General features: G+C 43.1%; 1 protein-coding gene across 1 annotated transcript in view; it reads left to right on the plus strand.

Moving 5' to 3' along the window:
• MAP1A (microtubule associated protein 1A) overlaps positions 1 to 12924 on the plus strand; it is a 66815-nt gene that overhangs the window by 48419 nt on the left and 5472 nt on the right. Inside the window, exon 4 of the mRNA XM_029574831.1 lies at positions 853 to 10180. Within this exon, the coding sequence (XP_029430691.1) occupies positions 1003 to 10180 (9178 nt within the window). The 5' untranslated portion in view covers positions 853 to 1002. The remainder of the gene's footprint in view (positions 1 to 852; positions 10181 to 12924) is intronic.

Raw genomic sequence — 12924 nt, forward strand, 5'->3', positions numbered from 1 at the left:
CATGTATGTCCCAACCTTGCCCAGACTCTGCCCCCGGGTTGGCCTTTCCCCTGTGCACATAACAGTCCGTGCGGATGGTGTAAAAGCACAGAATTGTACACGAACGTCAGTCAGGCGCTTGTCGCAAGCGCCGTTTCTGCCGGCCAGGCACCACTTTACCCACAGTCGTTCATCTGAAAATTACCCTTTATACTCTGCATCCACAAAAGGAGAAGCTTGCTTTCAAAGGGAAACAAAAGCACACATACAAGAGAAGAGAAGAAGAGAGAGGGAAAGTCACATTTTTTTTCCAGGGAAATCTGATCCTGCCCTGAGCACTAAAGGGCAAGTTATTGGGGAGGGGGGGAGGGAGCAATTCACAAACCGTCTACAGATCAGAGACCGTGTGCACTTTTTTACCCACGGGCTTCGCGCCAGGTCTCAGAGCGACAGCACACGTGCACTTTTTCTGTGAAAATTGCCGTGGGCACAGAGTATTTGAGGCCGCTCGCAGCTGCTTGCTCCATGGGTAGAACTTTGCCTGAAAGGTTTGAGTGTAGAATCTGAAAATGCCGTCCACACCCGCACGCCCCCAACTATGCCTCCTCTCGGGTGGGACGACGCACGGACTTTTAGATGCACTGAGTGATATTCAGTCGGCCAATTTACAGGGGGAAAACGCTTTTTTACTCACAGAAATCACTTTTAAGATCGCCTTCCCCCTCCCATATGACATGTGCTGCAAGCACTTGTTGCTGCTTTAATGCTCCCTATTACGGCAGTATTGTTTATTCAAGACTGAAAGAAATCTTGCAGTGCTTCACTTCTACTAATGAATTTAATCTTTCCCCCTTCTCGCGTTTCTTCTGATAGGTTTGCCAGTTGCTGAGCAACACTGATCCAGAAATCAAGGCTTCTTTCACTCTATCCTGTTTGGGAGAAGGCGACTGGAGCAACCTTGGACAGTTCAATTTCCAGGACATTATTAGTTTGAAACTGAACCCTGATCCAGTCTTGCCTGAGATGGACGGGGTCTCTGAGTTTGCAGAGTATGTCTCCGAGACCGTAGACGTGCCATCGCCGTTTGATCTCCTGGAGCCTCCAACTTCCGGTGGGTTTTTGAAGCTGTCCAAGCCCTGCTGCTACATCTTCCCTGGCGGGAGAGGAGACTCTGCCCTTTTTGCTGTCAATGGATTTAACATCCTGGTGGACGGAGGCTCTGAGCGGAAGTCCTGCTTCTGGAAGCTGGTCAGGCATTTGGACAGGATTGACTCTGTGCTCCTCACACACATCGGTGCGGACAATCTGCCTGGGATTAACGGGCTTCTTCAGAGAAAAATTGCTGAGCAAGATGAGGAGCAATCTCAGGGCTCCACCACGTACAGTGACTGGATGAAAAATCTGATCTCTCCGGAGCTTGGCGTTGTATTCTTTAATGTCCCCGAAAGGCTCAAGATGCCTGAATCCACTATGAAGGTGAAAAGAAGCATTGAAGAGGCCTGCCTGACGTTGCAATATCTGAATAAACTTGGTATTAAGTCAGAGCCTCTGTACAGGGTGGTTAGCAATACCATTGAACCTATCACTTTGTTTCACAAAATGGGGGTTGGGAGGTTGGACATGTATATCTTAAACCCTGTGAAGGACAGTAAGGAAATGCAGTTTCTAATGCAGAAATGGGCTGGTAACAGCAAAGCAAAGACTGGCATTATTCTGGCCAACGGCAGAGAGGGAGAGATTTCAGTTCCCTATCTCACATCTATTACAGCTTTGGTAGTGTGGCTTCCAGCAAGTCCCTCAGAAAAGATTGTGCGTGTTTTATTCCCGGGAAATGCCCCGCAAAATAAAATTTTGGAAGGTCTCGAGAAGCTTAAGCATTTAGATTTTCTGAGGTACCCGATAGCTACTCAAAAGGACATAGCCTCTGGCATGCCTCCTTCCATTCTGAAACAGACAAAGATTAAACAGAGAACCGACAGTAAAGAAAGTCTTAAATCTTCTCCCAAGTTAATTTCAGGGAAAACAGGAAAGAGAGAAGATGTATCGGAGGAAGTGTCAAAGGAGATCAAAATAGAACCAGTAAAAGAATCCAGGGCTGAGAAAAAGATAAAAGAACCTATCGAAAGAATCCTAGAGAAACCTGCTAAAGTAGAAAAGATAAAAACAGAATCAAGTGAGGCAATGAAAGCTGAAAAGAGAAAACTTATAAAAGAGAAATCAGGAAAAAAGCACCTCAAGGAAAAAGTGTCTAAACTCGAGGAGAAAAGGGACAAAGAAAAGAAAGAAATGAAAAAAGATAAGAAAGATATCAAAAAGGATGATATGAAAAAAGAGGAGAAAAAAGATTCTAAGAAAGAAGCAAAACCAGAAGTGAAAAAAATCTCAAAAGCAGACTTGAGGCCATTTACACCTGAAGTAAGAAAAACTCTTCACAAAGCAAAAATGCCAGGTAAATTACGAACAGAAAAAATCAAACCCAGAGCTGAAATGGAAACACGAGCTCAGCAGAAAACAGTTCCAGTTCAAGAGGTAGCAGTGGAGAGAGAGCCCATTTCGACTGACACACAAGAGCAAAGATCAGCTATGTCTTCACCTGAAGATCTCACCAAAGACTTTGAGGAACTGAAGCATGAGGAGTACATGGAGTTGAAGGTTGCTCAGGATATTACCAGCCTTGAAGCAGATGGTATTGGCATGAAGGAACCTCAAACTATAGACACAAGATTTTCTGATATAATGAAAAACCAAAGACAGTTTGAAGATGATATATTATTAGCAGGAATGATGACTGAAAATAAGGTTCCTCCTGAGTCTCCAGATGAGGGAATCACTACTACTGATGTAGAAGGAGAATCACCACATGAAGAGAAAGCAAATCATGAAATAGAGGAGACAGCAGAACTAACTGAGAAATTTGAGGATGAGGGGGCAGAGATGGAGGAACCTCTTGAGGGGGGAGAGTTAGAGGAAAAAGTTGAGAAGGAAAAAGAAACTGAAAAAGTATCTCAAGTTTATGGTACAGAAACCATAGACAAAAAACACATGGTGTCATCACCCACATGGGAAATGCAGACTTTTGAAATCAAGAGAGAACGACCAAAAGAAGGGAAAGATAAGGAAGACGAAATGGAGGAATGTACAAAATTCACTGAGGGTAGAAAAGCAGGGGAAGAAATTAATAGAGAAAAGAGAGAAAATTTACCAGAAAAGACAAATTTAGAAAAAATAGAAGAGTATTTGAATAAAGAAGGAGAGGAAATACAAACTAAGGGAATGTACCAATTCCATAGAGAGGAAGATGGAGATAGAATCTACACCTCCCAAGAAAAGTCAAGAGATATCTATGAGTTTATGGTTTCTGCAGCTGAGGCAGAGGACAGTGATGGTAAAGTAAAGTTATCTGAAAAAGAATTTAGCAAGGAATCACCATACATGAGCAGTGTACCTGTAGTACCGGGTACTATACCAGAGCATATTTCATATATCCAAGATGAAACCATTCCTGGCTATTCAGAGACTGAACAAACCATTTCAGATGAAGAAATACATGATGAGCAGGAAGAAAGAATTCCTCACTTAAAATATGACGTTGGTAGCTATGATATTTCTGTACCTGATCAGCCAGGATCGTTTGATGCTATCCATGGTATTAAAGTCATTCCAGCTTCTGAGAGAGTTGCCAAGGACTATGTTGACCAAGTACCTGAAATTGTTGCATATCCTACAAATATCGTTGCAGCACCCTTGGCTGAAGAGGAACACATTTCATCAGCCACATCTATTACTGAGTGTGACAAGCTTTCTTCTTTTGCAACATCTGTGGCAGAAGATCAATCTATTGCTTCCATTACAGCTCCAAAAACAGAGGAGACTGGAAAGAGCTCTTTGCTGATGGACACAATCAACAGTATTCCCTCATCCCGTACTGAAGCAACTCAAGGTATAGAGTATCTGCCCTCTGCTGGCACAATGTCTCCAACTTCATCATTAGAAGAAGACAAGTGCTTTAAGTCTCCACCTTCTGAAGACTTCCAGCCATTAGTAGAGAGAGTAGACACAAATAAATTTCATAAAAAGTGCCATGAAGAAGAAGAAGAAGAGGAAGAAGAGGAAGAAGAAGAGGAAGAAGAAGAGGATGAAACTCCAAATTTTGAAGTGCCTGAAAAAGAATATTATCGTTCCCTGGCAGTCTCTCAATCCAGTGCACCAGCTGCTGTTTCAGATAAAGCCCCCAGAGAATTGACTCCTACTGTTCAGTTATATATTGAAGAAACAAAGTTGTCTCAGGGAGATCCAGGCTTGAGAGAAGCTGAAGAAAGATGCATAAGCCCTGATGATAGCACTGTCAGGATGACATCTCCAATACAGTCTGGTCCCACAAGTGCTGGTCATACCCCTTTCCATCAGTCCCCTATGGAGGATAATTCTAGCATCTTGCAAGCAGAGCTGTTTGAAAAAACAGATGCATCTGCAAAAGGAGATGGCAAAAGTACTATTGTTGCAAAAGTACCTGAAGATGAATTGAAGACACTTATTGAAACCCAATTCTATTCACCTGATCATATTTCTAAGACAGAACAGGCGTTTTCCATTATCATGAAGGAGAAGCCTATGACAGAAGACAAACTGTCATTTTCTGAGCAGTCTATACATAAAGATGATGACAACTGTGACTTAAGTACCTGTAGGGAAGACGTGGCATTCCTCAAGCAAGAAACAATGGTGGTAGATCATAAGGATTACCTTTTCGAGAAGCCCATCCCTTGCCCGGAGGGGTCTCCTGAGACTGAAAAGGAGAATTATTTTAAAGAGAGAAGGACAACAACACTGTCTAAAGAAAGCACAGACTCTAAAGAGCTAATTTCTACTGTAGAACCTTTTTCAGATGATACGTCACTACATTTTAGAGAACAGAGTCCGGTGCAAAGTAAAAAGTCATTAGAAAGCCCTGAAAACTTCTTCTTTATAAAAGATACACATAGCCTGCAGATTACAAAAGAAGATACATATCCTAGAGAACCAGTTTACACTGGAGAAATCTCTCCAGAAGGTATGGCATCTCCCCATGCCAGAGAACTGAACTTAGGTGAAAATGAAAAAGTTCCAGTAATTCCAGAAAGCTCTGTAGAAAATTTGCACTCATCTACTTTGACAAATAAAGAAACACTTCATTTCATTAAAGACACATATCCTGAGGAGTTCATTTCCACTGGAGAAACCTTTCCAGAAGGCAGGACATTTCTGTATGACAGGAAACAGAGTCCAGTTCAAGATGAAGTATCTTCAGGACTTTCCACTAAGGAATATTCACCAGAAGACACCAAATCTTTTTCTTTTGCAGAACAAAGCCCAGCAGAAGATAAAATATTCCCAGAAAGCTGTACTAGAGAAACCTTATCAGGAGACATGCCTACACCTCCTTTAACAGCGAAAACCTTAGATACAGATGTTTTATCTTCACAGATTCCTGTCAGAGGAATTTCTTCAGGAGGAACAATGTCACCATGTTCAAGTGAAGAGACACCAGTAAAAGAAGAAACATTCCCACAGGTTTCCGCTGGAGAGTTCTTTCCACTTGATGCAACATACCCTTCTTTTACTGAAAGAACCATCGGCAAAAAAATATCTTTAGAAACGTCTGAAAAAGAAATACACTCGGGAGATGTGAAATCATTTTACTTTGAAGAGCAGCCTTCAGTTGAAGACGAACAGAATAAGCACATCTCTTCTTTAAAAAGCAGCCCATTTGAAACGCAATTCATTTTATCTGGGGAACACGGTCCTGCTAAGGAAAAATATTCACAGACAATTTCTCCCAACGAAGTTTCTGCAGATTCTGTATCACGAGCTCTCGGTGAAAAGATCTCTCTTCAAGAAAAAGATCCAGAGATTTCTGCTAAAGGAACATCTCCAGAGCATGTGATATGGACTTTCTCCTCAGAAGAGAGAGCAGTAAAACCTGAAACATCTGCAGATGTGGAAGATGTTTATTTTAAAGAGCTAATGTCTGAAAAAAGAGTGTGGTTTACAGAAGAAGGGATGGAGAAAGAGCTGGAGAAGATGACAGACACAGGACATAAAATGAGGTACACAGAGGAAGGAGAAAGCACTTTCTTGGATGAGGTACAAGATTATGATAGGAAATCTTCTATATACCTTAAAGAAGATGAGGAATCTGATGTGTCTGAAGAATCAACTCCTGAAATGCTAGAAAATAAAATAGGTGAATCAGAATATGCTTATTTTCAAGAGGAAAAAACCCTTGAAAAAGCAGACACTCCTATTAACAAAGAAGATATTCTCTGGGATAATGGCACTAAACCAACACTGCAAGAAAGAGACATCCATTCGAAGTCATCAACAACTACAAAAGAATTTGCATTAAAAGACTCCATAGACCTTTCATTGGCAGCAAGTACAATAGAAAAGTTAATATCTGAGACCCCTTCTCCTCCTCCATTTTCTCAAGTATCATCAGAAAAATCAAAAGGATTTTTGCAAGGTCCTTCTCTGGAGGAAAGAAAGGGGAAAATGTCTCCTGAAGTGACAGAGAACAAGGAATTTGCATTCATGCCAAAGCAGGACTACTCTTACTCAGAGGATATGGAGAAAGCAGTTCCAGATATATATACCAAATCATTGGAAGAGGCTTCAGTAGTGCCACCCCCACCAGCCTTAGCTTATTTTGTAGAACAAGGGGAAGACATAACGTTTCTCACATCAGAAAGCCTTTCCTTGATAAACCAAAGCAAATATCCTTTACAGGCAGAAAGCCTACAAACCAGTGCAGAAAAGATGCTGACTGCCAAAAAACTGCCCATGGAAACAGAAGAATGGGGATCTGGAGCAGCGTTAGACAAGATGGATGCAGAAAGCAAATTTCCAGCCGAGAGCAATTTACAAAAATATAAAGAGCCTGGAGCAGGATGTCCTTATCTTTACCCGACAAGCCCATACGGATATGCTGACTCTTCTTTAAAGGAGAGCGATGCGTTATCAAAAGAAAGTGTGCACTCCCCTGCTGGTGAGTATCACCATGAAGAAAATGAAGAAATGTTAGCCAGACAAGAGGAAAGGGACTCTTTCAAGGAACTTGACTATCCCAGAGAGGCCACCTCTAAGAAATCGTCCAGTCATTTTGAATTATATTCTCCTGAGACGGAGATACGTGAGCCCAAAGTGGAAGAAAGAGAGCCAACACCTTACCCGCATGAAAAAACATTTCAGTATGCTGACGTTTATGAAAAGATAGTTGTTTCTAGGGTAACACCCCCAAGCCTCATTGCCGAAGAGACAGACTCACACAGTCCAAGTTACCTCAATAGGGAAAAGCCGGAAACGTCATTTGTAGTATCAAGTGAAACCTCTGGAGCAGAGGAAACACAGGTACCTCACAAGGAGTTGCTTTATCATATATCTGCAAAAGAAGAAGAGTCGTGTCTGCATACTTGCACTGAAAAAGAGCTGTCATCCCCGGTTTCCCCCAGAGGCAAAGGGGGATCAACTGCTTTTGAGTATACAGATGTCCATGAAAGGTATTCGCCTGCTGCAGATAAGGAAGAAGATCTCAGTGCTCTAGGTGACACAGACATGCAGGGGAGACTGAAGGAGTTGACCTTAATAACTACAGAAGCTGAGGAGACTGACTCAGCCGCACAGAAATCATTGCCTTCCAGTAATGGGCTCTCTCTGCAAACTGGCGCAGCAGATGATGCTGAGCGAAGGACGGTAGTCTCCCATATCGAAGCAGTCCGTGAGGATGAAAACCTAATTTCAGCCAGTGAGCTTTGCAGGCCTGTATCACCAAAGGAACCACAAGCCAAAGATCTTTACTATGAAAAGGCAGAGCTGGGAGAAGAAAGTGCCAGCGACTCTGAGACAGAAAAGGGTGCCAATGAAAAATCTGAAAAAGAGTGCAAATCCACATCTTCTTGCAGGGTGATAGAAAAGCCCTGTGAAAGGAGCTTGTGTGCAGATGTCTCGGAGGTGGCGAGGACAGATGCAATAGCGTTTGCTCTCCCAGCTGAATACCAAGCTGCTGCTTTAACTCTTCCTGTACAAGAACAGGAAGAGGAAAAGGATGCAGAGTTTAATGCCGTTGGCTATAACTACGTAACACACACAGGAAGGGAAGGGATTTTTACTGATGCACAGGGCTGTTCTGACCAAGAGAGATATTATGCTGGAAGATGCACTCAGGAAGTTCAGCTCAGGGCAACTGAAGAGAACCAAAATCAGGAAGAAGAGCCAGTAGTGGGCAGCCAAAAAAGGGGCATTTATTTAAAAACTGACAATGAAGAGCCACAAAGTGGGTCAGAGCAAGTTGGTTTAGGAAATGATTTATCTTCTTATGGGTTTGAGATTTCTATAACAGAAAAGCACAGTCAGCAGCCAGGGCCATCTACTGTGTCCCAACAAGAGGCATCCTCCGTGTACCGGTTTGAATCCTCAGCCCTCACAGGTGACAAGTCTCTTGTCTCAGATGTCTTTGGTATTTCATCTTCTCATAAAGGACAAAAAGATGAGTATTTAGAGGTTTCTGAAAGGGTTGCCAGCTTAGAACCATCATTTACCAGATTTTCACCCCTAAGCCCATGTGAGGAAGACAAGCAGTTTTTCAAGAGCTCAGAGGCAAAGACCTCACCCCAAGAGTCCACAAAAGATGACTCCCACACCTTTTCAGAAGAAATGTCATCTGAAGCCGCTACACATGTGAAACAGCGCTCAGCAGAAAGTTCTTACTCCTACATGCTTTCTTCTTACTCTGCAGCAGAGCCCTCAGCCACTCTCAGGAGCCTGTGGGATGTGTCGCCGCTAACCCCAGCTGATTCAGTCAGAACATATTCAGCTGACACAGAGGATCATACCTCTGCTGAAGACCATGAATCCACGTGCACCTATGACATGGACGACAGCACCCTACCATGCAGGATTGAGTGCCAGAGGGCATCAATTGCACCACCCGCTGTTGAAACAGAAAAACAAGTGGGTGTAGCCAGCCAGGAATACCAATCACCATTCACTGAAAGGCTCCAGGGAGTGGCAACACTTCCTGATATTCTGTCGTCATTTCCTCTCCATCATCTGGAAGAAGCAGCTACAGCAAATGGTCCTACAGAAGTAAGCACAAGTCCATATGCCTTTCAAAGCATGCAGTATGTACATAAGGAGACATTTAGCACTGTAGAGGTCAAAAATGAGAAAACTTTCCCGGATTCTGACAGGAAAGTTTCTTCACATTTTGAAGAAGAAGACACTGAAAAACAAAATCGCCCTTCCACTCTGGTGTCCCCTGAACATACATTCCAACCTTTTTTTCCAGATACACAGAGAGGAGGAAGAGCCGAGGGCCATGGAGATGCCTCACATGAAATTGAACCATGTTTGGGAGCCACGCGTGACTACGAACAAAAGTACTCCTCATGTGAATATAAACATAGGAAGGGTGAGTTATCTCCATCCTTTATCAACCCCAGTCCACATGATCTGTCAGAGGACAGTGATTTCTCACAGGATGAAGGTCACCCTTCAGTGAAAGGAAGGATCCACCATACCACTAGCAGCCATGTTGCACAAGCAAAGATGGTGGAGGAAACTCCATCGACATCTGTAAGCGATTCGGGAACCTCCCAGTCAGACTCCGATGTCCCCCCTGAAACAGAAGAGTGCCCATCTATCACAGCTGATGCTGCAATGGACTCCGATGAAGATGCAGATTTTCTTCCTGTGGACAAAGCCATGAGTGGTTCCCACCATGGCAGCACAAGGTCAGGTCATGATCCCCAACCTCTGCCGATCATGGATCCCCATCCTCACCCCCCTCACCCAGATGTCTGCATGGTGGACCCTGAGATGCTAGTACGGGAGCAAAACGTCAGCAAAGCTGAAAAGATTTTTAAAAAGGATCTGAAAGAAAAAAGCAAAGGGGTGAGGAAGCCTCTGAATAAACCAAAATCATCTTCTCCGGCTAGGAAAACGGACTCTAAGGGTAAACATTCCCCGACACCCGCAAAGCAACTGACTAAAGAAACGTCAGAGAAGTCACCGAAGGGCTCATCGGTGAAAAAAGAAAAGGAGGCCTCAGAGAAGCAGTCCAAACCACGGAGCCCGTTAATACAGCCCTCGCGCGGCGAGGAGAAGGAAGACGCTTCCCGAAGCAGTCACAGCAAACACCTAACTAATGGCATCAAGACAACTCCAGGTAAGAAGGGATGTGAAACTTCTGCTGTCTGAGTGGTTCCTCTGTTAGGAAGCAGTTGCTTTATGTTTCAGAGGATGGCTTATGAGCCAGCTCCCGTTTGGCCGTTATTTTATAATACACCCTGTCAAAAGTAATGGGCTGCCCCTCCCAATCCCTCTCCTGTTTTATGTATTTATCAGTTATTTAACTAGTCTTATATTCTGCAGTTACATTGCAAGCTCAGCGCAGGTTACAGATCCCAACATAATAAGATAAAAACAAAATAAAGTTAAATATTAAAAATGCATAATATTAAAAACAAGAGACGCGTGTGCATGCTGTTGGCAGTCATTGCATTGTTAAGAACATAAGAACATAAGAAAATGCCATACTGGGTCAGACCAAGGGTCCATCAAGCCCAGCATCCTGTTTCCAACAGTGGCCAATCCAGGCCATAAGAACCTGGCAAGTACCCAAAAACTAAGTCTATTCCATGTAACCATTGCTAATGGCAGTGGCTATTCTCTAAGTGACTTAATAGCAGGTAATGGACTTCTCCTCCAAGAACTTATCCAATCCTTTTTTAAACACAGCTATACTAACTGCACGAACCACATTCTCTGGCAACAAATTCCAGAGTTTAATTGTGCGTTGAGTAAAAAAGAACTTTCTCCGATTAGTTTTAAATGTGCCCCATGCTAACTTCATGGAGTGTCCCCTAGTCTTTCTACTATCCGAAAGAGTAAATAACCGATTCACATCTACCCGTTCTAGACCTCTCATGATTTTAAACACCTCTATCATATCCCCCCTCAGTCGTCTCTTCTCCAAGCTGAAAAGTCCTAACCTCTTTAGTCTTTCCTCATAGGGGAGTTGTTCCATTCCCCTTATCATTTTGGTAGCCCTTCTCTGTACCTTCTCCATCGCAATTATATCTTTTTTGAGATGCGGCGACCAGAATTGTACACAGTATTCAAGGTGCGGTCTCACCATGGAGCGATACAGAGGCATTATGACATTTTCCGTTTTATTCATCATTCCTTTTCTAATAATTCCCAACATTCTGTTTGCTTTTTTGACTGCCGCAGCACACTGAACTGACGATTTCAATGTGTTATCCACTATGACACCTAGATCTCTTTCTTGGGTTGTAGCACCTAATATGGAACCCAACATCGTGTAATTATAGCATGGGTTATTTTTCCCTATATGCATCACCTTGCACTTATCCACATTAAATTTCATCTGCCATTTGGATGCCCAATTTTCCAGTCTCACAAGGTCTTCCTGCAATTTATCACAACCTGCTTGTGATTTAACTACTCTGAACAATTTTGTGTCATCTGCAAATTTGATTATCTCACTCGTCGTATTTCTTTCCAGATCATTTATAAATATATTGAACAGTAAGGGTCCCAATACAGATCACTGAGGCACTCCACTGTTCACTCCCTTCCACTGAGAAAATTGCCCATTTAATCCTACTCTCTGTTTCCTGTCTTTTAGCCAGTTTGCAATCCACAAAAGGACATCGCCACCTATCCCATGACTTTTTACTTTTCCTAGAAGCCTCTCATGAGGAACTTTGTCAAACGCCTTCTGAAAATCCAAGTATACTATATCTACTGGTTCACCTTTATCCACATGTTTATTAACTGCGTGCATTATCATCTGTTGGGCGCGTTACCTGCAGTTAGCGCACGCCACCTTCCTTTCAGACACGAGGGGAATGCACTAAGGGGCAAAGTTTTTAAGTGTACGTTTCTTCTGGAATATCTGCTCCCATGTTCTCTTGTTGCCGCACGTTGAGAACACCAGAAAGATGCTGCATCCTTCAGCGTCCGCTTCCCAAATGCCCAGGAAAGTGGTCATTTCCAGCGTGACAGGCAAAGTAACCAACATCCTAGCGCGAGGCAGTTACACGGAGAGGACATTAAGATAACCAGATTGAAAACAAGACCTTTGCCCACCACGTTGAGCCTTCTTCTAAGGGTCCCTAATACTGCACTTATGCTTAATGTTTTTCCTTGTGCATTCCTATTCCTTTTATGCAGTCTATAACTGAACCTGTATTCAGTAGATGGTAAAATACTTCTTTGGAAAGTCCCTTATTTAACTTCCGTGATAGACTGTTCCAAAGCCTTACTGCCTGGACTGTAATTATCATTTCTAAAATCAAAGGTTAGTTTTGATTAGTTTCAGCCTTTTCCCTCATATTTTACCAGATTCCTCAACATTCTTTCACATAACACCATTTGCCAGGTCCTCCTAAATTTTAAGGGGGGGACTAGAAATTTCTCTATTTCCCCCTTAATCTCCAGTCTCTGCCTATCCCAGCCTTTCCAGATATAATACATATTCCATATTTCTTTATATGCTTTGAACTCCCTAAATCATATCAATATTTTCCTGTACCGAGGCTAATCAAGGCAATATCACCCTCCTTGTCAATCATGCTCGCAGAGATCCTTGGTGATGATCCTGTTGCTGCTTAACTTCAGTTTCTTATAAATTAGGATACCCGTGTTTATTTTTGGTTCCTTTATTCCTACGACATCCTCGCAGTTGGATATTTGTACAGCCCCACCCCTTTCTCCCTGCCCGTGGTCCTAGATGTGACCGGGAGTGGCTCAGCTGCCCATGTCTTCAGCTCTCTGGAGGACCCAGGGGGGAGCAGCTGCAGCTTTTCCAGTGGCACCTGTGGGCCTTCCGAACATAATATCCCCTTGCCGGCATTTTGTTTGAAGGCGGTCACGTGGTTTTCA

The sequence above is a fragment of the Rhinatrema bivittatum genome, chromosome 13, assembly GCF_901001135.1.
Source record: "Rhinatrema bivittatum chromosome 13, aRhiBiv1.1, whole genome shotgun sequence".
NCBI lineage: Eukaryota > Metazoa > Chordata > Amphibia > Gymnophiona > Rhinatrematidae > Rhinatrema > Rhinatrema bivittatum.